This window comes from Protopterus annectens, chromosome 3.part0 (assembly GCF_019279795.1).
Source record: "Protopterus annectens isolate FY-2018-M chromosome 3.part0, PAN1.0, whole genome shotgun sequence".
NCBI lineage: Eukaryota > Metazoa > Chordata > Ceratodontiformes > Protopteridae > Protopterus > Protopterus annectens.
Window position 1 is genome coordinate 1,945,112,209 of NC_056731.1, and position 25,809 is coordinate 1,945,138,017.

The 25,809-nt window shown below is 38.1% G+C and overlaps 1 protein-coding gene across 1 annotated transcript in view; it reads left to right on the forward strand.

Annotated features, from left to right (window-relative positions):
- The window catches only part of DHX30 (DExH-box helicase 30), a 1,694,732-nt gene that overhangs the window by 1,515,919 nt on the left and 153,004 nt on the right, over positions 1–25,809 (forward strand). Inside the window, exon 18 of the mRNA XM_044066068.1 lies at positions 12,325–12,428. Within this exon, the coding sequence (XP_043922003.1) occupies positions 12,325–12,428 (104 nt within the window). The remainder of the gene's footprint in view (positions 1–12,324; positions 12,429–25,809) is intronic.

The window sequence follows — 25,809 nt, forward strand, 5'->3', positions numbered from 1 at the left end:
CCCTCTTTCAGTTTCTATCCTCTTGTCCATTCCACAGACTTAAAAGTTTCTTTACAGACATTTTCAAACCACTTTTTTCCATACACATTCCTGCTTACCAGCACCTTTATCCACCATTCGCACACACACTTGTCAATTATAATATACATACATACATAGATACATAAATACATACCAATATCACAAAAGCACTGTTTGTAGATAGTCATATTACTACTTATAGCTAATACTTTGGACTACTGTCCTTCTCATCAATACACATTTTTACTCTTCTCACTCATCTGTGCACTACTCATTTCTTCACCTTCCCCTGCCAGCAAACTTATACCATACAGCTTTCTGCACACAACCTAACCACTCTCCACCTCTTTATCTATATATGCTTCCCTGAAAACATCTCCCCACCCTTTGACAACTTTCTCTCCAGTTCTCATAACACTCCTTTCAATAATATACCTCACAGCCATCATCTTACCAAAACTTCACCTTCTTCTACCCCATCATCTAAACTCTCACCATCTCAACTCACAGTGACAATAAGTCAGTTGCTCCTGCTTTGTACACTCACATTAGCTCACTTCACTAACTACCATAATATTCACACATCACATCATATCCCATTTCCATTAAAAATACGCATACGTTACATCACAAAACCATCTTTCTCTCCCTGTCTGTAGCGAGAAACATGCCCAGATCGTTTCTCTTACAGATGTGTTAAAGTTAAGAATAGCACTTTATCAGCAGCACTGAAAGTCGGATACAAATGATTCCATAGCCCTGCTTACCCACCCTCCATCCTGAACCATAGTGGAGATACTCACCCTAACCCCAGACCCAATTTTCCCATCAGATAATGAAACTAACCTCATTCTTTTCATCATTAACCTCCGAAGCAACTGCAACTAAATTTGTGATAACCACGCATGTCTAGATTTTTACTCCCCAGGCATTCTAATCACCACTGAAACCTGGCTAAAACGAGAAATACTGACAATTAAATTATTCCCCCAGGTTTTAACATACTTAGAATGGACAGAAATCTTAAAAGAGCAGGTGGTATTGCTATTATTTATAAAAACAACTCAATAATAGCTGTAGCCCATCCAAATATCCCTAAGTTTAATAATGTTGAAGTTCTGATTGCATACCTCAAAATCAAGCAAAAGAAATCTTTATGTATCTCAGCAGTATACATCACACCAGGCAACAATATTACCACAGCTGAAAATATCGTACATTGGATATCTGACAACATCCCCCAGGAAACCTTCATCTTGGCTGACTTAAACATAGCTTGATTATCTGTAAACAGTAGCAACCCCAAGGACTCTCTTCACCCACCTAATAAACTCCACAACCAGAATCAGCAAAAGCACTAGAAGGCAGTCCACACTGGAGTGGCTATTGACAAACTCCGCAATTCCATACATATAGACCAGTTACTACACAGACAGGGACTGCAGGTGGAGGTGTCTTGATTTACATCAAAAATAAATATACTGCAAGACTGGTCAAACAGGACAATGAACTTGAGCTACTCCATGTTCAGATTGCCATAGGCAAATTCCAATACCACTTGCAAGCTATATGTCCTCCAGTATGACCCAAGAACCTCATACCATGTATTTAAACACACTGATGGAATCACAAAATCAATAGGTTGTATAACAGAAGGAAGAAAATTGTGGCAAAAATTAGGAGATGCAGCACCCAGCAGGATAAAGGCGTGCTCATCAAACTAAACAAGCAGCTCATAGGGCAAAGAAAGTCTTCCAGTGCCAAATTTGAGGTAAATTTGCCCTCCCAGGCCAAGGACAACCACAAGCCATCCTTTAGCTATGTGCACAACCTCAAAGGCAATACACAATTGTGTGCAGAGCTCATTGTAAATGAAGCCACCTGTACTGAGCCGGAAAATGTAGCAAACCTACTGGCCAGTAAATTCAGCTGCAGCTTTACCCCTGTCTCGCCCACAGCCTTCCATCAGGAAATGCTGTCAAATATTACTCCCTCTGCTATCACTAGGGAACATGTCCTTAATGCTGTCTCCTAGGTAAAGAACACTGCAAAAAAATGGGCCCAGGCAATATCCCAGGATGCCTTCTAAATAGCAAGAAACATGACCTATCAGGCCCTCTGGAATTGCTGTTTAATTGTAGCCTCCAAACAGGATTCATGCCTCATGAATAGAGAACAAAAATAGTCATCCTTCTGCCCGAAGGTAGGCCATTTACAGACCCTGGAAACTGCAGACCAGTAAGTCTCACTAGTCTTGTATGCAAAGATAAGGAAAAAAATGATCATGGAAATGATCAGTAATGATATAGTAAGCTTCCAGACACTGGAACCAACCCAGTTTGGTTTCATCAGGTCATGCCTACACAGCCTGGTGGACCTCTTTAAGAAGGTCATCAAAGCAGTGGATGAGGGCAGAATGGTTCACACTGCCTGCCTTGACATGGCCAAGGCATTTGACACAGTACCCCACTCGGGCATTGTTGACAAACTCAGGACGTTGGGTACAAACCCTTATCTCACCCAGTGGGTAGCCAGCTGGCTCACAGACAGGACCCAGGAAGTTAAAACTGGGGAGTCCACCTTTACAAAGAAGCCAGTCACAAGTGGAATCCCTCAGCCATTGGACCACTCCTTTTTGGCATTTACTTCTCTGAAGTAAAGGCTAATGTCAGTGGTCTCTGGCTGACTAAATTTTCAGATGAATAGAATTTATTACACAAAAACTAGACCGGTTTCAGCTATTAAGCTTTCATCAGTAGTTACAAAGACAAAATAAGAACTGCTCCTTATATACCCTATAAGAAAGCAATGACATCACTTCCTGTCAAGGAAGAAAAATTATTAGTTAAATTACAAATAAAAATAATTATTTATAAAGCATACAAAGAAAGTTTGCAAAAAAATTATTGTCCACCTTAAGCTGTACCAAACTATCATTAATATCAGTTGGTAAGAAAATAAAATGTTACCTTGGTGTGGTGAAGATATGTGCTGTATAGAATAAAAATGGTTAGCACAATTAGACATAATTTCATAAAATTTACTGTAATGATGTCAATAAATCATATTGGGTTAACAGTGTAAGCACACATCAATGTGGAGTGAGAATACCTGAGAAAAGTAAATATAATAAATAAACATTTTAAGTAAATCACATTTTGTCATTAAGCCCTGGTGGGAAAAGCCCACCGAGTTTGACTATCCATCTTTTCTCTTTTTTGTTAAGAATGTCATGCCATCCTGTTTTGAATGCCCTATTTCCAATGATGTTATCAATAATACAAAATGAAAATTTGGCTGTGGGATGCTTGATAGTGTGTCTGTATAGTGCGTTTGTTGGCCTACAATTTCTATCTTCCAAATGTTCCGATATCCTGATACGAAATTGTCTAGATGTTTGACCTACATAGAAAGCCTGGCACGTGCAGGTAGCTAGATAAACAATCCAGTCTGAACTGCAATTTCCAAAGAATTTCATATCATGTAACTGACCAGTATTTTTGCTTGTGAAGCTTTTAGTTTTGAATATATAACCACAAAAACTGCAGTGGCCACAGGGATATGTACCCACTAGTTTGTCCCCTGTTAATGTTCTCTGCATACAAGAGTTATCATCCATAATACTCCTTTTATAATGAGAAAAATGGGAACCTAGTGTTTTGCCCTTCCTATATGAAAAATAACAACGTTCTCCTAAATATCCCTCCAAAAGAGGGTGAGATTTGAGTATGTTCCAATGTGTATTAATGATATTGATAAGATTGTGACTGTTTCTTCCATATGTGGTGACAAATCTGCATATGTCTGGATTATTGGATCTGGCTTTTTTCTTGTAAACTAGCAATGAATCCCTGGGTTGGGTGTTACTCCATTGTGCAGCAGAACTGATTGTATCCCAATGATATCCTCTGGCCAAAAATCTATTGGCTAAATCCTCATGATGTATATTTAAATCCTGTTCCGATGAACATATTCTTTTTATTCTCAGAAACTGAGATTTCGGAATGTTCTTAATAATGTGTTTCGGATGAAGACTGTTGGCATGTAGCAGGGTATTGTATTATGGAAATTTACGATGTACAGATGTTTTAAGTGTGTGATCAGGTTGTCGTTGTAAATGGACATCTAGAAAATGAGTGTCATTTAGATCATATTCCACAGTAAATTCAGTCCCCCACATGTTTCCATTAAGGTGTTCCATAAATTCTTGAAGATAGTCGGGACCTCCTTTCCATACAAGCCAACAGTCATCCAAGTATCTCCTCCAGATGTCAATTTCCGGTAGATACACATTATGCAATTCGTCATAGATGATATGCTCTTCAATGTACCCCATATATAGGTCTGCATAAATTGGTGCAAAAGAGGCTCCCATGGCGGTACCTTGCATCTGCCAGTAACAATCTTGTTGGAAATAAAATACATTTTTAGTCAGAACATGTTCCGCCATGCATACAAGTAGTGTGTTCAATCCAGGGGGATAGATGTTGGCTTTGTTCAGCCAAAAATCCAGGGCCATCAGTCCTGCCCAGTGTGGAATGCTAGTATATAATGATTTAACGTCCAAAGTGCATAATAGCCAACCGGGTTCAAGTTGCGATTCAGAGACAATTTGTAAGAATTCCGTGGTATCTTGAATTCTGGCTCTGATGCATGATAATAGTGGTTTGAGTTTCTCAGTCAGAAACATAGATAAAGGTTCCGTCAGGGATCCAATTCCAGATACAATCGGTCTGCCCGGTGGTTTGTTAATAGATTTATGAATTTTGGGCAGCAAATAAAGGTATTGTTTAGCAGGATCCTTGACCGTGAGATGTGTTTTTGTTTTGTCAGAAATAATGCCAGCATCAACTGCTTCTTGTAGAAAATCACCAATTTCTTGTTGAAAAGAGGGTGTAGGATCTGTGCTCATTTTCATGTAATGATGATGGCTGGACAGTTGTCCATTTCCCTCATCCCGATAATAATCGGCATCCATGACAACAACCGCACCCCCTTTGTCAGCAGAGAGTATAACTATATCCTTATTGTTTTTAAGTCTGGTCAGGGCAAGTTGTTCCTTATAGGATATATTATTTCCTATATTATCAGAGCTATTAGAATAGAAATGTAAATCTTTCATGACAGCCTGTTGAAACACCGCAACATGTTTGTCCATAGGGGGATTGAAAGTAGATTTGTGAAATCTAAAGTCTGTAGATCTTTGAGAGAGGTTAGAGTTGTCCTGTTGTTTGAAAAATAGGTTGAGATTAATTTTTCTACAAAACTCTAAAATGTCAGATACATGTGAACTTTCGTCAATAAAGAAACCAGGAATAAAACCCAGACCTTTATTCAATATGGAATATTCATCAGATGACAAAGTGTATTTTGAAATATTTAACACATTTTTATCAGATTGAGCTATTTCACTACTGACTTGAAGAGTTCCTCTAGACTTTTGACCCCGATGCTTTCTCCCTCCCCTATGTTTCCTGCCCCTAAAGGGCTAACCATGCTTCTACCTCTTTTGTTGTGTGGTGATTCACCAGTGCTGGTTGATTCATTATCTGCTGTGGAGGACTCCTCACCAAGAGTGTTACTAGAAGATCCTGATTTTTTGAGAATTGATCTCTGTCTTTTTTTACGCACAAAAGTGAAATTTTTGGTCCCTTGGGCAAATCTCACACCTCTATGGAATTCAAATTGTCTACCCCTGCTGTAATCTTCTTTATCCCTAGCAAACTTATGTAGTTTTTTGGATTTAAGATTATTCTCCAATATGGCTAGTTCCTTGGGTAGTTTGTTCAGACAACTCTGGAATTGTGAATGATTTTCAAATTGTTTTAGATTATTACATGTTTTTTCAACATCCAGGGTATTGGCATGAACTGTCCTTTCATAAAAGGAAGCTAGTACATTAACCAGTACCATAGCGGCTTCTTGCTGTGCTACTTGCCAATCCCTGATTAATATGTCCTCTGGTACACCAACTAGTGGCTGAATCTTTGATCTCAATCCTCTTGGTGAAATATTTTGAGCTTGATATGCCTTAAACAGCTTATGGTGCCAAATGTTGGTTCTTAAGGTCTTAATTTGTTTACCTAGCTGATTAAATTCAGACACACAACCGTCAACTGGATCCAATATGGGTAAATCAGTGGTATTCGAGGAACAAGTACCAATACCGAATACCCTGAGGTCATCCTTGTCAGCACAGAGGCTGGATAATAATTTCTCAAGGTCCATGACTATAAGTTGTTGAGTTAAGGATTTAGCTAGGTACAATTGACAGTTCAAATCACAAGAAGGAAAGAGATGTCTGAACAAATCACCAAATCACTATTGGTAATACTTGACAAAATGTCAAAAAATGTACAGAGTATAATAGAGATTCACTCATGGGTACCAAAAAGTTCTAATTGGTGTTCATGAGATATAATACTCAAAAAATCAGGAAAACACACTCAGTACAAAGCAATTGAAACATATATATGTTTTCAAAACCATACATTGTGTAATTATACTAACTCAAGAGATTCATGAAATGAAAATATAAGAATCTCAAAATGTGTGAGACAAGTGTGCCTTGTCTATAGATAGTTTTTCCTTAATATAAATTTGAAAAAAAGTGTACAACATCAGAGTTCTTCTGAATGGTCTATGATATACTGTCCTCAGCAATTAAGATGCTAATGTTGTTTGGAATATATCAATCAAGATGACATTATATACCCTGGCCAAATATTACCCTGCTTCAAGAAATTATACCATAATTGGTTAATGTTTGTGTGGTAATATTTGATGCATATATGCACAAAGATGTAAACATAAATTCTCAACTGTGTGGTCCAAACTACATCTATATATAGTATTATTCAGACCATAACTGATCTGAACATAAAGAAGAGATAGTAAACTTCCTATAGCTGTAGCACTTAAATGTTGAATAACATATTTCCAATGATAATCAAAAGTTATGATTATCTATGTGATCTTCATAAAAAATATACCAATGCAGTCTGAATAGGTGCTGTTATTAAACATAAGTTAGTGCATAATCCCAATAGTATATTCGGTTAATAATTGTGTAATGATGCTTAATGCATGTTGGCACACAGGTGTAAACAAAAAAAATTCTCAACTTTGTTTGTCAAAACAACACCTATAACATGACAGATATGACCATAAAGAAAAAACAGTAAATTTTCTATGTCTGTGGCACTTAAATATGAAATGACATATTTTGAATCATAACCAAAACAATGTGGTTGTCTGTGTGATCTTAAAAATGCCTACACAGTCTGAATAGGAGCTTATGTTAAACAAAAGTTAGTACACCATCCTAATATTATTCAATAAGAGGTAACAAGGGCCCAATATAGTATGTTCTAGTTTAACCCCACAATAGAGTTATATATGGTAGTGATAAAATAATAGGGACATATTATCATTTTACCATGTAATTATGAAGATTTCATCCCAACCATTATATATGAAATATATACAGTTGAAAGAGTCCACCATTCATATACAGAAAATAAGTCAACATAAATCCTAATAAATTAAGTTGTTATCAGTAGCGAAAATTAAATCAGAACAAAGCACAGTCCAGAAAACTGTAACCATAATCGGAGTTTAGTGACCAAAAGAACAAAAATGATGGTTCCCATATGAGCATCACATCACCTGGCGTTGAAACATAACTTTTCATGTTCAAATAATCATAAAAATCTCTTCCAAAAACACAATGCACACTTTATACTCAAAATATGATTGATGGTATTCCTATAGATGCAACAGTCCAACATGAGTCCCCCGAAGGAAGAATAATATGTCCAATCATGTAGTTACTGTATATATATGTTATTCTGGCGTAGTAGTGCGCACAAGACCAAAAATAATCACCCCACAGCTGGAGAAATCCTGATTGTCGGCCCAAACTTCTCCCGATATTGTTATTAAATGACAAACCAAACAGTTCCCTTCAAAAAAATATCGTAGCAAAAACGCTGACTCACTGGATGAGAAAAAGTTGGATGCGTAGGCCCATGATGCTTGCACTTATAAAGCAGGTCAAAAAATGGATTATAGCATAAAGCGATATCCAAATAGTCTGTTAGAATATAAAAAACAGTCTCCCCAAGTCCCACCGAGCTGGAATAAGATGTATGCGTAAGCCCCAAAGAATATGCTTTGACACGCTCAGATGATAGTGTCCAAGTGCGAACAGCAACACAAATATGTAAATATAGTTTGTAGCATAAAGTAATGTCCAGAGGAAATATTAAATGTAAAAAAGCACATACAGTCTCACCAAATTCCACCAAACTTAGGTAAGAAGGATGCGTATGCCCCAATGATCGCTCTGAGAATGATATCCAAGTAGCGACATAAGTACAAATCCCAACTGGTTTTCAATTCAATTGTAGAACTTATCGCTTGGTAAAAAACGAAAAAAAAGTCCAAAGATAAAGTTCCAAAGGTACTTGATGGTGGACAAAAATGAAATAGATGCAAAAGAGGTATAAATCCCGAAGCAGTATATACGCCAACCGTCAGTGAGGAGCCCTCCTCAACAGACAAGGAAACAACCAAAATGGCGTTGATAAAAGTGGAACCACACGAACGCCAACAGCCAGCAAAACAAGGAGTATTCAGTTTGAGAGCAAGTTAGCAAGTACGACTGGTGCTCGTCAACCAAGCTTGTTTGACCCATAAAGAAAATAAAGCACAAATTTTTTTGCTAATTTTTTTGCAAACTTTCTTTGTATGCTTTATAAATAATTATTTTTATTTGTAATTTAACTAATAATTTTTCTTCCTTGACAGGAAGTGATGTCATTGCTTTCTTATAGGGTATATAAGGAGCAGTTCTTATTTTGTCTTTGTAACTACTGATGAAAGCTTAATAGCTGAAACCGGTCTAGTTTTTGTGTAATAAATTCTATTCATTGGAGCCATTCGAGGTGCTGGCTTTATTTTCTGTATGGGTCAAACAAGCTTGGTTGCCGAGCACCAGTCGTACTTGCTAGCTTGCTCTCAAACTAAATTTTCAGATGATTGCAAATTAAGAGCTGTCATTGAATCCCACACCTATACAAATGTACAAGGGCTGACGCAGACAAACAGCTGGTGTCATAGCCACGGACTAAAACTAAATTCCAAAAAATGCATAGTAGTATCCTTTGGGAAGTCAGCCTCCCCTGGTAATTATCATATTGACAATACACCCCTTAGAGTTGACCCAGTAGTCACGAACTTGGAGACGCACACAGACAGTAATCTATCCTTTGACCATCACATGTCTACATTAGTGAGGAAATCATTTTGTGTTGCGCAACATATAAACAAAGGTATGGCATCTAGGTCCAAGGAAGTCATTGTTCTACTGTATTTGGCATTCATTAGACCTATCAATGAGTACAATCCTCCCTTTGGTATGTACCTAACCAGGCATAATCAACAAATGTAATGTTCACAGAGGTATCTCACTAAAAGCGTACAGGGCATAAGTAAAATGTCCTATGCAGACTGCCTCAAGCCCCTGTCCTTGTATTCTGTCTCCTACAGGCTGTTGAGGGGAGATCTATGCCTGGCATACAGTGCATTGTCAGACCTCACTCTGATGGACCTCCTGCATATCAGCAAAACAAACAGCACCAGAATTACTCGGTCTAAAGAGTTACACCTTGCCTGTGATGTAGATAGGACCTGCTGGAGAAATGGGTATGTATTTCAGAGACTACCCTATCTCTGGAACAGGTTCCCCATCTATGTGAAGCAGGGTTCCTTCCTAACAAACTTGATGGGGAACAAGAAATTTATCTTTGGCTTGGTACCTATGTCTTTAATGGACAAAGGCATCCTGTAAATGGTTCATCTCCCAGTCTCCTTCTTGTAAATGTTTCTTCTCCCAAGCCCCGGCTTAAACTTATCAAGGGTACCACAACTTGTCAGAGATTTGAGATGCATGGCTAGGCGTAAAAAGGCCCTTGTGGTCATTAGCCTAGTAACACCTGTGAACCTATGAACGTATAAACCAGCTGACATACTCACAACTAATCATTGCCCACAGCCTATTGTACTCTCCAGACAAAAGCCAAGCATTACGAAATACTTATCTGTTCCCCTACTAGAGACCTTCACTATAGCGATAAACTTTTACTATGTATCAGTAAGATGTTCAACACTGCTGGAAACTGTCTCTACTCTCATTATGTGTGTGAACTCTTGAATGAAATTCACACACAGTTAAAACAGATATAAAACTTAAATTATTTCAAAACTTTGCGTAAACAGCACCTGTGCCAAAGATGGCTGTCTTCTTCCTGCTTAGCTGGCCAGCTTTACTCAATTACTTTTCTCCAACTCTTACAGCCACTTTACTTCCCAATCTTTCTGTAATTTAAAACTCCTTCTCATACTGCACTTATTTCCTAAGCTCTTACTTTTCCACCTCTCTCACCCCACCACTAACTACAATTCTTCCTCCATCCATTTAATCTACCTGCTCATTTCCATAACTTCTCCTTTCATATGTCTTTATCATTTTAAGCTACACTCTACTTGTGTGTGTGTAAATTATTACTAAACTCAAAAGCACCCCAGTTTGATCTTTTCCTTCAAGCCATCATGCTATAAATACATTACCGTATGTTATTACTCTGTTCAATAATTATCCAGTTTGTTAATTTCTCTTGTTTTTTTTGTATAAAAAATGTTCATGTAAGAAATATTTAAAAATCATGTAAGTCATGTATAGATGTTTGCCCAGCAATTATAAATGTATATAACGTGTAACTTAAATGTCGAACTTTTCTCCCCAGGCCTCAGCTGAAGATGGGCTTTGCCCAGTCGGACTTTTCCCAGTCAACAAAGACAAATAAATAATAATGCTGCTTCTGAGTCCTTCTAGTTGTGTACTCTTATACAGGATACCAATACCAAGATGCATTGTTTCAAATTTGAGCTGTCTTGTTGTAGACCATTCCCTCCACTATTACTAAATTTCTTTTCATTTTTTTTTATAACATCTTGCACCGTTACACGTATTTGTCAGTGTAATTGTGTATATATTTATGTTGGCAAAATTATATATTTTCCATCTAGACCTTCTGCAAAGCCACTAGTATAACTTTTGGGAAGGACCACTGCATATGCAGAAATGTATATATGCGGACTGCTACTTAGCATGCCTCTTAAGAGTTTTTTATGGAAAGATTCTAGTCCGACTTGAGTGAAACATTTGTCTTGCTGGAAACCATGATTGTTTTTCTGCTTTTTCTGTTTGTTTACTCTGAAGTTTTTTACTAATCTAGTTTTATTTGTCTTTATGTTATTTCACGGTTCCAGACAAGCCTTCTGCTTATTCTTCTGAATTGCTTGGTTTATAATTTACACAGCTGCTTAACTGTTGTACAAGTTCCCATCTAAGATTATTGTAGAACATGGGTAATATTTTGTTTTCACTTAGACCCACATTATGGTTTGTCTGCCATCTCCCACTTGGCCTATTCATTCCACTGGGGTTGAGAGCCAGGCATCTCCTGCAGTTAGGCAACAGCCCTGCTGACCCTGCAACCTGTCCTATTCATTCTACCCAGGGATTTTAATGAGTTGCTTGGTCAGATGCAAGCCAGCTTTAATGACCAGCAGAGCACATTCCCCCCCCCCCATCACACATACATTCATGTAGATTTGCATGTGAAGCGTGCACTGGACATCAGTGCTGAGCTGTTCCTGACTTCTGCCAGCAGGACAATCCCATTTCACTTATGAAAAAAAGCATTGCAGGAAGGTCTCCCAGTCTTCACTGGGGGATTATACTTGATCTGTGTGTCCCAGGCATGCAACCCTTATCAACCCTTTACCACCACCCACCCCTTAGAGAGGTGAGTGGGCTTTGCCCCCTTCATTCCTGTCTTTCCCTACCAGCATAGTCAGGTGCTAGAGCCTCTACTCAAACTCTGGTCACCTGCATGATGATCACGGCTTTATCCTGTTGTACCGTGAGAACTAGCCTAGTGTGTAATATATTTGTATCGTATCTGATTTCTTTAGGACAGAGCTCATTTCCGTGAGGTTAAAATGATAGACTGCTCTTACCTATGCAACAGAATGTAGTAATTGATATATAAATGCTCTTAATGTAATTTGTAAGCCCATCTAAATGTTCAACTGGTAATTAATTTTTATTGTAGTTTGGAATAGCTAATAGTCTATCTGTTTAAGAGCAAGTATAAATATGATAATGTACTTGTGTAGGTTTTACATAGATGTCTGTATTAATGTTCTATTTTCCCATTTTTCCTTTCCTAACAGGTGCGGCGTGGCAAAGTGACCAAACAAGGGAAGTTTAAAGCTAACAGCTTGGCATATCGGACCAAACAAGGCTCTGTATTGCTGCATAAATTGACTGTAAACAGGCAAGTGAAGATTTTTGAGTAAGTTAATGGAACAAAATATCACTGGCCTGGGTTTGATTAGAAACCAGAGTGCTAAAGGGATGATTGTTAAGGGATGATCAGTGGCCAAATGCTGCCACATTTTTATCAGGGGATCACTTTAGAGGTTACCCGAAAGTGTGCTGTAGTGGAAGTGAATCCAACTTACAGCATACATTACAGGTATATTGAGTTTTTTTTATTAACAATTTGAGCTATCACATTATTGATTTGAAACATGAGTTCACATGCATTAGTAACACTGAAAAGAAATATCACTGTAGCTTTCCATTATAGAGAACATGGTATGTATACAGTTTCCATCATAAGTCTTTTTTTTTTTTACTCTTGTGCATTAGAACAAAAAGGTTTACTTTAGAGTTCCTACTAACTGAGAGCCGGGTCCAGCACTAGGTGACCTAAGAAGTTGCCTAGGGCCCACTAGGAGGCTACCTCAACATTTAATTAAGCAGTTAAAGTAAATTTTATTTCATCTTTAAGGATGCAGTCTGCGTCCATGGTCTGTGTGTGTGCATTTTTAGTACACATGGAATTTCAACACTGGAACACTTCCTTTCTCAAATGATTTTAACTTTAGAACATAACATTACTTCTCCATGAACTTACATGAACATTGCTACTATAGACTGCGGAGAGTATTCCCAGCAGGTATGTTGATGTACAGTTCTATGGGAGAGCTGTCTGTGTGTGAGAAATGCCTTAGTTAGGGATGTCAGGTTAGATAATTAACTTACTTGGGCTGAAGCCCTGCACCTTGGCTACAGGAAACAAGAGCCTTAGTCCTGTACACCAGCTACCAGACTATTCACTTAATAATCAGAGTTGATTGGAATGTGCTTAAGTAGGTAATTTTATATTTTATTGGTTCATACCATGCATTTTGTTTCACTGCTTAATGAAAAATATTTTCAAAACTACAGGGGTGCATTTTCAGGGAATGGTGAGTTTCAAAGGAAGAAAAGTTTTCTGTTTGCTCATGCCAAGTCTGTTTTCAAAGTGCTGCTGTTCATGCATGCTTGCCTTCTACTTCCATACCATGTAGATGGATTGCTGATACTGCAGTATACTTGAAAGGAGTGGGTGTTGTCCTTTGGATGAGAAGTTAAACTTAAGACCCCATCTGCCTGCATTAATGGTAGTTATTCTGAGATCTTTTACATCCACATGAGCTGTTGAAGATTATGGGGAAGTTCCCCAATACCCCTGGCCAAATTTCTACTAGCAGTATAAATACCACAAAGGGTCTCCCCTACAAAGACGTTACTAGCCTAGTGGGGCTAACTTGGTCAACAGCGGATATTTCAATTAAAAGTTTAAATTGATATCTCTGCCTTAATTTCAAAAGTAAAGAAGAAAATTGTATGCACGTTAACAGTTTTGAGCAGTGTTCATGGTAATTGGGGAAGAGAGATAAGTAAAGGGACAGCAGAATGGCTGGCTGTGAGGAGGGGGTGCTGTTACATTTTCCTGCCTAGGGCACCATTTGACCATAATCCAGTTGTGTACTAACCTATTTATTTTTGTAATCTGTTGGGCCATTGCTTTGTATACATTGTTCACGTATGCACTGCTGTTTCTGTGAAAATTACTTCCACCACCCTTTAATGATTCCATCTATTCCTTTTATTTCCTTTGCAATATTAAGTACTTCATTTACAGTGGGTTTAATCCTTGATTTCCAATTATGTGTAATTGCTTTTTTTGATGCTAGTAAAATTAAACTTAAGACCTTATGTCCTAGCAATTCTAAATCAAGGCACTAACTTAGTAACATCATACCTTTGGTTAATGTGTTCCCCCAACAGTTGTGTCAGGACATTGTTTATTGAGGCCTTAAACTTTATTAACTCTCCACATTCCTAAAAAAATGTGCTCCAAGTTTCCTCTCTCATCCTGTTCATATCTCTAACATCTGGCCTCCTCTTGAGAAGAAAATCCTATTCAGTCTACTTGGAGTGTAAAAGTAGTTGTGTTAACATTTCCATCTAAATATCTTGAATCATCATGACTTCGTAATAGAGGTCTTGCTAATTTCTTCCCATTGTTCTTTTGTAATTTCTTTATAATTTTCCCTCCCTGTTTTTTTGTAGTCTCCTGTGGTTGATTCTTAAGGTTATGTAATATTTTATAAGCCTTACTAATTATCACTTTCTTAATAGCATCCTCTGTTTTTAGTTCCAATAAAAACCCTACCAGAGCTGGTCATTCATCCAGTACTCATCTCCACTCCCTTACGTATCCTTTGTCCTTGATACAGGAGGTAATCTAAGTGTTGCATTAAATTGCTTGGCTTCTTCCCAGTCTATCACTTTTTTTCCCTTCCAAGTTACTTTCTCCCAGTAACACGGTTCCTTTGTTAATGTCCTCCAGTTACTTTGTCTTGCTTATTCTTTCTACCCTTAGTTGTGTGCACTTCTGTTGACAAAATCTCTTTTCTACACTCCTCATTGGTTCAGTCTTTTTAATGTTGTCTGCCACATTATAATGCTCTGTGTAATTATTTCTTTTCTGTCTAAGGGCTTGCATCCAAAAATCTAACCTCCAACTTCCACCTTTTGTCATTGCCCTGTTTTTCACTTTGATCTATGTCCTTCTGCTTGTGCTGCATATAAGAGTGTGTCGGTAGCTTTAAAGTATCCCTTCAAGTCAGGATCTCCTAACCTTCCTGTTCAATAGTTAGAATCATTTTATCCCACTTTACTCTTGCTCTCTTCCCTTCCCAAATAAATTTCTTCAACTTGATTTAAAAAAATTGTCATTCACAACTTCTCCACTGTATGGCAGTTGGCTCAGAAGTTAAGGTTGCGAGCTGTAGTACCTGCGGTAAAAGGTTCAATTCCCTCAGTCTTCATTTGCCTACTTTGTGACCGTGAGCAAGTCACTTAACCATAAATTCCTTCTGGGTCACTTCTGAAAAGGGAATATGCCTCCAGTGTAGCTTCCTGGTTAACAATATTACTATTATTATTATTATTATTATTATTATGCCTTATCTCTGTGCAGGACTAAAGAAACTAAAAGCATTTTCACTGCTTGTATGTTGTTGTCCATGACCATTAATTTCCGGTCTCTTTTTTTTTTTTTTTTTTTCATAATCTTCTACTTGCACCCCCCCCCCCCCATCTTGAGATGCTATTGCAAAATTCTTTTTAATCCATACACTTAAATATTCTTCTTTTACTCTCCCTCCATAAATATGGGTATTGTGAAACTGATTGATGTGTAGACACACAGTTTACTCCCTGTAGCCTCTGTTTTATTTTCATTCTGTACTGGCAGGCTTCTTTGATATCAACTCAAGATTACAGTGGCAGACCTGCTCATTCCTATCCATTTGCTAACAGTTAACACCTAGTCACTTAACTGGAATACAACATCTAATCCCCTGTACTGCTAAGGCCTCTCTAATAGAATCAATATTACTGGTATGGGACAGTCCCTCCTCCCTGGTTATATTACATCTGCTTCACTTTTTCTATGATTACTGGACTAATACTAACTTGTATTTATAATCTATACTGTCTGTGCCACTGAAAGTTCCTAGATATTTTTACTCTGACTCCCCCCCCCCCCCCAACATCACCACACAGCTTGTTTAATCCCTGACGTGCAAATTCTCCTGAAGAGTTTTCATATATATTGGATCACTTATGCATAGAGCTGCATACGCAGAAATGCAAACTCTTCATTTATGTATTTGCCCGTGTTTTTTTTTTAAACACATAGCAACTTTTCAGCCACTTCACAGTAATGCTGGGTATTTATAGTTGTAGATGTGCTCAGATTGATTGGCTTCCATCAGTCCAATTTAAGTACCCCCCCCAGATTATCAACTTTGTTTACAACTTCACCCCACCCACTTGAAGCCCTCTGCATTCAAGTAAACTACTGCACTATACCCAATAACTGTGCTCCACTACTTCAACAGACTCCTTTAACAATGCCGGAAAAAGAAACCCAATATTCACCCATAGCCAAAGTTTACACTCTTCTGCATATAACCACTTATAATATTCAGTCAACCAGCAGACAAATGACTTCCAATCTCCTCATTTCAAACACTTGAAGCACTTTACCAATGATACCACTTTGCAAAATACCAATGCAGCTGTCCCTTCTGACAAGCTACAGTAACCAAATCTCACAAGCCCATTAACTAAAATATACTCCTTCCCTCTTGCAGGAAATTCACACAGCATCAAGCACTTCTTTAAAAAAATGTTTATCTCCTGTCCATGAAACTTAAACCACTCAAGCAGATCATGCTATTAAGAAGCTGTATAGAATCAAAACCTGCCCCAAAGCACACCTCGCTAAACTGAAAACTTCGTTGTCATGATTAATTCTGGCAGCATTTTAAAAAAATTTAGAACAGCTACTTCTTCACCAAAACAAACCGCATAGACATACAGGGTATCTCAGAATCACGGCTAAAGCACGACATTTCTAATTTAAGTTCCATTTCTGGAACTAATTACATTTTCAGTGCAAAACAAGGGATCAGATCAGGCATTTGAACCCTGTTCATTAAAGAAAACATACATCTGAAATCCGATAACCAGATCCCCTAATATAACATTCATGACCTCAACTGGACAAAAATCGCTTTTAACCTTAGCAACCACTCCCCATTAATGTCAATAGTTGCCTATCTTCCCCCTCCTGCTGACCTAAAATTTAAAATGCTGATCCTTGACATATATGAAAGTAATGGTCTTTTTAAAAACCTACTCATCCCTTGTGACTTTATCATTAACCTCCTTAATTCGAAGTAATCTGAGTTCCTTGATTTTCTTATGAACCTTAGTTTGTCTAAACGTATTGAAAACTTTACTGCACCAAACCTGCACTCTGGAAACCACTGTATTGGATCTTATCAGTAATGAAGCCTGTGTAATCCTTAACACTGGCATCCTACCCTAATCAATGAGTGTACACTGGCTGTTCCACCCTTGTAATATCAAATCCCCATCATAAAACAGCCACCCCAGCTTCACAATTTCTGCTTAAAGACTCTGCAACAAGTGGAATCCTGAGGAGAAAAGACTCTACAACAGACTTAGACACAGAAACAAAATCCTTCTCCAATACATTTGGAAGAATTCTTAAATCTTAATGGCCCAGAAGCATTAGTTACCTCACTGTCCGGCCTTCTCATTTCACCTCAAGACATACGCTTCCCCTGGATCTGTAGACTGCAAAATAAACAAACAGTACAGCATATGGTTTACAAAGGAACTCAAATCACTTTTAAACTTAGGGATGCTGTTTGTAAGACCTGAGTAAAAAAAAAAATCTGACCAAAGAAAACCAAAACCACTACACCCTGTTACTCAACTTAGCAGAAAGCCGACAGAAGGCACAAAGCAAATTTGTTTACAAGCTTTTAGCATATTTTGAGTTGCAGTAAAGACATTTTGAAAATTAGTGACCAAGATAAAGACCCTCCCAGAAGATTTCTTCATTCAGACTCCATCAAAACTTTCTCAGACTTCCTAAGGGAATTCACATCTCTCCTTCCTAACTTCTCAATGTCTCCCTGTACCTCACTTCATGACCTATCTCAGACACACCCAATTCAACTTTAAAATAATCAAAACCAGAGAAATAGAGGCCTTTGACAGTGTCCTCATATATGCCATCCCAAGAACAGACCACTTCAACCTCTGGTTCATAGGGGGAAAAAAATTCTACACACCCTATAAAACACCTGTAAAACTTGTCATACCAAATACACAATACCTTCCATTTGGAAATTTGCTAGAATTCAGACTAGTCCCAAAAACAAAAACTCCTACCTGTGCCAGTGACTTTATACCTTTCTCAGTTCTGTCAACCCTGGAAAAAACATTCTTAGAAAAACTAATCTGTATCCAATTAGTAAAACACAAAAACTTTCAGAATACTAGTACTATCAGCATGGGTTTTGGTCTGAAAGAAGTACCATAATTGGCCAGTGTACTTTGACAGCCAAGTATCCTAATGAGCAAAGATAGCGCTACTAAAAGTCTTAGACACTAGTAATCACTTTGTCCTATACCTTATGCCCCAGCTCTGATGCAGCCCTAATTTTTAAAGGTTTTCTATCTTGCAGAGACTTCAATATACAGATTAGATCCACATCCTCTCCTCTAGCTCACATTTACAAGGGTGTCCCTCAAGGCTTAATACTTTCTCCTGTTATTTCTTTGGAACAGACTGCTTTAGGACATCCACCTTTCCCATCTCTAATGTACACAGATGACATGGTCATCTACATATGTAACACACACCTACAGTCAAAATAGCAGCTTGAATTTCACCTGACCTCCCTAAGTAACTGGTTAACCAAATCCAGCCTAAGTTTCAAGAGTCAGAAAAATAGCACTACTCTCTTGAACTTCTCAAAAAGTCTCCCAAGTTCTATAATTCTTTGTCCATCTCCTGCAACCAAAACAAACTGCTGGAAACATCCCCATACTACAAATACAGTATTACATTCAAAAACCAAAACAAAAGGGTGTATCAGAGGACCAGCAAAATGAAGTTCCATTCAAGTAAAGCCAGGAAACTTTATTAAAGTCCTCAGTCAAGTGCTTCCATCTGAAAGTGTGAGGACTTCATCAGAACTAAGGTAAAAAATCCAAAAAATACTGTTATGTAAATAAGAAATATTTAAAGAAATACACTGCTACCATAATGTGATGTAATTTATATAAAAGTGTGCGTGTGTATGTATGTATGTATGCATGGATCTACTTTCATCATCATCATCTTTCGGCTGTTCCCGTTAGGAGTCGCCACAGCAGATCACCTGTTTCCACTTCTTCCTGTCCTCTGCATCTTTGTCACACCAACCACCTGCATGTCCTCTCTCACCACATCCATAAACCTTATCTTAGGCCTTCCTCTTTTCCTGTCACCTGGTAGCTTCATCCTTAGCATCTTTTTCCCAATATACTCAGCATCCCTCCTCAGCACATGTCCAAACCAACGTAATTGTGCCTTTCTGGCTTTGTCTCCAAACCTTCCAACCTGGGCTGACCCTCTAATATACTTATTCCTAATCCAGTCCACCCTCGTCACACCCAGTGCAAATCTTAGAATCTTTAATTCTGCCACATCCAGCTCAAACTCCTGCCTTTTTGTCAATGCCACTGTCTCCAACCCATATAACATAGCTGGTCTCACTACCCTCTTGTAGACCTTCCCTTTCACTCTTACAGGTACTCGTCTGTCACAAATCACTCCTGACACTCTTCTCCACCCACTCCATCCTGCCTGTACTCTCTTCTTCACCTCTCTTCCACACTCACCGTTACTCTGAACTATTGACCCCAAGTATTTAAACTCATCCACCTTCGCCACCTCTACTCCTTGCATCCTCCCCATTCCTCTATCCTCCCTCTCATTTCCTCCCTCTCATTCACACACATGTAGTCTGTCTTAGTCCTGCTGACCTTCATTCCTCTTCTCTCTAGAGCATATCTCCATCTCTCCAGGGTCTCCTCCACCTGTTCCCTACTCTCACTACAGATCACAATGTCATCTGCAAACATAGTCCACGGGGACTCCTGTCTGATCTCGTCTGTCAACCTGTCCATCACCATTGCAAATAAGAAAGGGCTCAGAGCTGATCCTTGATGTAACCCCACCTTTACCTTAAACGCATCCGCCACTCCCACTCACACTACCCTCGTACATATCCTGTATCACTCTTACATACTTTTCTGACACTCCTGACTTCCTCATACAATACCACAACTCCTGTCTAGGCACCCTGTCATATGCTTTCTCTAAGTCTACAAAAACACAATGCAACTCCTAACGACATTCCCTGTACTTCTCCATCGAAACTCTCAGAGCAAAGATCGCATCTGTAGTGCTTTTTCCTGGCATGAATCCATACTGCTGATCACTAATCATCATGTCCCTTCTTAACCTTGCTTCCACTACTCTTTCCCATAACTTCATGCTGTGACTGATCAATTTAATCCCTCTGTAGTTACTACAGCTCTGCACATCACCCTTATTCTTAAAAATCAGTGCCAAAACACTTTTTCTCCATTCCTCCGGCATCCTCTCACTTTCCAAGATTTCATTAAACAATCTGGTTAAAAACTCCACTGCCATTTCACCTAAACACCTCCATGCTTCCACAGGTATGTCATCTGAGCCAACAGCCTTTCCATTCTTCATAGCTGTCCTTACTTCCTCCTTGCTAATCCATTGTACTTCATGATTCACTGTCCCTACATCATCCAACCTTCTCTCCCGCTCATTCTCTTCATTCATCAACCCCTCAAAGTACTCTTTCCATCTCCTCAACACACTCTCCTTGCTTGTGAGTATGTTTCCCTCATTATCCTTTATCACCTTTACCTGCTGCACATCTTTCCTAGCTCGGTCCATCTGTCTAGCCAATCGGTACAGGTCCTTTTCTCTCTCCTTAGTGTCCAACCTTTCATACAACTCTTCATATGCCTTATCCTTAGCCTTCGCCACCTCTCCCTTTGCCATGCACCTCATCTCCTTATACTCCTGTCTACTTTCTTCATCTCTCTGACAATCCCACTTCTTCTTTGCCAACCTCTTTCTCTGTATACTTTCTTGTACTTCCTCATTCCACCACCATGTCTCATTGTCGTCCTTCCTCTGTCTAGATGTGATACCAAACACCTTTCTAGCTCTGCTGTAGTTACCCAGCTATTTGGTAACTCTTCACTGCCACCCAGTGCCTGCCTTAACTCATCCCTGAACTCCACCTCACAATTACCCTTTTTCAATTTCCACCACTTGATCCTTGGTGCTGCCCTCACACTCCTCCTCCTCTTCTTGATAACCAACGTCATCCTACAAACCACTATCCTATGCTGCCTAACTACACTTTCTCCGGTCACCACTTTAGTCTCCAATCTCCTTCAAACTGGCCCTCCTACATAAGATATAGTCCACCTGTGTGCATCTTCCTCCACTCTTGTATGTCACCCTATGCTCCTCCCTCTTGTTAAAATACGTATTCACCACAGCCATGTCCATCCTTTTTGCAAAATCCACTACCATCTGACCTTCTGCATTCCTTTGTTTAACACCATACCTACCCATCACTTCCTCACCCCCTCTGTTCCCTTCACCAACATGCCCATTGAAATCTGCTCCAATCACCACTCTCTCACCCTTGGGTACAGTCATCACCACTTCATCCAATTCACTCCAGAATTTTTCTTTCTCATCCATTGCACACCCAACTTGTGGAGCATACTCACTAACAACATTCATCATTACACCATCGATTTCCAGCTTCATAAACATCACTCTATCCGACACTCTTTTCACCTCCAAAACACTCTCAGCATACTGTTCCTTTAGAATCTACTTTAGTAGATTGAAATAGCATAAAACAGAAACTCATAAAGATGAGACGAATACATTGCAAATTCACATCTACGAATGTTAACAAAGCCAGATGTTTTAAACAATGAATCAACTAATGCACATGTCTGGAAGTCACTGGTGGATTTCAAGGGACAGTGCGCGAAACCCAGAAATAAATCTGTATGTTAATACACATAACGTAAACAAAAAAAATACTTTTCCAATGTTTTTGCAGGGCAAGCCCCCTTGCATCCCCCACAACCCCAGCAAGTTATATATACCAAGTCCAAGATCGTACTACAGTGGAGAAAAGGGTTAATTTCCCGATCCTCACTGTACTGTGATCTCTATTCACAATCCGTAAACATGAAAAATTGTTCTCTTACGTATTATGTTACACTGAAGAAAATGTATTTCTGAATTTAGCACAATGTCCATTTAAATTCTCCAATAATTTCCGGCCATGCGCATTACTTGATTCATTGTTTCAAACTTTTGGCTTTGTTAAAGTTTGTAGATGTATTTTTGCAATGTCTTTTGGCTTTGTTAAAGTTTGTAGATGTATATTTGCAATGTTTTTGTCTCATCTTTGAGTTTCGATGTTATGGTATTTTGATTTACTGATGTAGATGTGTGTGTGTGTGTGTGTATATAGATATACATATATATATATATATATATAAAGATATAGATATATATATATATATATATATATATATATATATATATATATATATATATATATATATATATATATATATATATATATATATATATATATATATATATATATATATATATATAATCTATGTGTGTGTGTGTGTGTTCTTCGTGTTTCACTGTTGTAGTCATTACATTTGGGTAATCCTGCTGGCAGGTTGCCCTCAGTCGGCCTGAATTCCAAAGTCTTGGATCCTGCGTCGGCTGTCGTCGCCCTCTCCCTGACGTCAGGTCATCAGGGATATAAAAGAAGCAGTTCGCAAGTGCCGGTCGGCCGACTCCTGAGATTTTCGAGTTCGAATTTCAGATCCGAAGTCTTCTATAAAGCTAAGTACCCCGTTGGGGGAACTTTTTTCTTGCTCCAGAACCGATGTCAGAAAAAGTTAATAATAAAATACAGATGGCAAGAGCAAAGCAAAGCAGATGTCCCAAAACAGCATATAAATATCCTCGATACCTCAGTAGTCCACAGTACATCAACAAATAAATAACCGGTGCTGCAACTAGTTCAGTATAAGGAATATATAATTTATTTTTCACAAACAGGTTAGCGCTTTCACCAAATGGCTTTATCAGACCAACTAAAACATTTCACTCATCAGTTTAAATACATAAAATGGCGGGAAGAGCAGCCAGTCTTAAAGTGAAAGAAACAATATTCATTTTCAACCTGTATGAAATCAAATCAACTATTCAAATGTAAAAAACAACAATCGATAAAAACATTCATATATATATCCAATATTTAATGAACTAAAAACATCAATCATGAACAATTTGTCAAGTGTAGATAAAAATATCTAACATATAATATCCCTATGACATTAAGAAATGAATAGTCATATAACAAGATAAAATCCATAGTGTACATATATATATAAAAGACAAAAAATATATATATCAAGACATGTCTTAAGCCCTCAATTTCCTCATCTTGAGGAAAGGTTGAATGGGGATCTTACCATTTAATCCAGGGCTTATATCAGATCTGAATCTCATGATCCAGTTGGTCTCCCTCGCTTCTGTGAAAGTCTTGATATCTCCTCCTCTAATACTCCTAAATATATTTTCCACTATTTTAAATCTAAAACTATGTCCCTCTCCTCTCTCTGTAACATGTTTTGCTAGGGCATTGGTCATAGATCTTATCCTGATGTGATACATGTGCTCACGCATCCTGTCCCTCAGACACCTATTGGTCTTGCCAATATAAAATGCAGAACATCCCAAACAGGATGCTAAATAAACAACATCAGTGGACATATAATTGCCCTTAGCTTGAAACGTGAAAGCGCCAAAACCAGAAGGGTGTATAAACATGGGATCAGAGTCAATTAAAAAACAAAAATTACAATGGTTACAAGGTGAAGTGATACGGGGTTCATTGGAGCTGTCCTGTCTACTGTTTCTCAGGTAGCACAACAGTCTCTTCAAATTCATTTTATTCTTATAGACAAATTTGGGTGTAATCCCTATAACTTCTTTAATAGTCGGATCCACTGATAAAATATGCCAATGTGTCTTAATTACATGTTTTATAGTTCCTACATCTTTAGTATAATAAATTGGGAAAATTACATTGTTAGACTCCATTCCCCTTGTAGGCCTTCTGTTTCCCGTATTATAGTCATGTGTCCTGGCAGAAAAATAAGGAGCTGCTACATTAGATCTCAACTCATTAATGTCTAACATCCCATTGATCAAATCTCTATTATAATAATTTCATGCTCCTAACCTCTGATGTAAATCATCTAATCCTTTCCTAAAATTCAAATCTATCGGATTATATCTAGAAATACGCACGGCCTGTCCTCTGACAATATTATTGTATACATATCCAGGATGCATACTATGTCGATGTAATAGAACATTCTTATGACAGGACTTTCTATATAATCCTGTATTAATCATTCCATTTCCTAACTTCTCTACATAAATGTCTAGAAAAGGAATCTTGTCAAAAGACCAATCAACAGTCAACTTAAGATATCTAGTAACAGAATTAATCTCACTAACAAACTCATCCAATTTATCAGATGTACCTGTCCATAAAAGGAACAGGTCATCTACAAACCATCTATAAAATGGAACAAAACTATTGTAGTTGGTCATCTGAAACATATACCTGTTTTCCCATTCAGCCATGAAAAGGTTGGCGTAGCTATTGGCACAAGAAGTGGCCATAGCTACGCCATCCCTGTGTAGGAAAAGTCTATTAAAACAAAAAACGTTTGATTCCAGTATGACTTCTAAAAAAGTCATTAACAATTCTATCTCTGTACCATCTATGTCTGACATTCTCCTTAGATAACTGTCTACAATTCCTATCCCTTCCAGGTTAGGAATCACTGTGAATAGGGAGTGTACATCCATAGTGACAAAAATATATTCTTGATTAGAGGGTGCCAAAGCAATAAAATTATATAAATCTAACAGAAACTGTTTAGTATCCTTTAGTATAAATGTATTAGCATTAACTATCGGTCTCAGTTTATTCTCTATATAAATGGAGAGCGGTTCCGTTGACCAGCCCCTTCCAGCTACAATGGGTCTCAAGGGTGGATTCACTCTATCCTTGTGTATCTTTGGAAGCCCTTGAATGACCGGTATAAGTGGATATACAACTTCCAAAAATTTGAACAAATTAAAGTCTATAACTTCACTCTTTAGTAAATCATTCAACATACAATGTATCCTTTCAGTCAGTTGGTTCTAATGTAATGGGAATATAGTAGTCACTATCACTCAGCATCTCAAACATACGTTCTCGGTACCTAGAGGTATCCGTAATAACCACTCCACCTCCCTTGTCAGCAGATCTGATGGTAATCGTAGTATTGTTACGTAAACTATATAAGGCCTCCTTCTGTTTGGGTGTAAGATTCTGTTTGCCCCTCTTATAGTTATTACTAGAGCTTCTCATCCGATATAAATCATCTTCCACTAACTTACTATATGCTGCTAACAAAGGATGTAGGGGAGGGGTATATGTACTAGGTCTTTTAATACTATGATTACTAATTGCATCATCGTTACCTCTAAACTCTATTTTCAATGACATTACGTATAAACAACTTAAAATCACGTAGTGTTTCCTCAAAATTACTATAGGTGGTAGGAATAAATGAAAGTCCTTTGGAAAGAACATTTATCTCATCTGATGTAAGTTGATATGTAGATAAATTAAACACTATGTTGTCCGTTTCCCTTCCCACATTTTCTTGCTATTCCGGTTCTGAAACCGGTCGGGAGACAGTTTCCTTTTCTG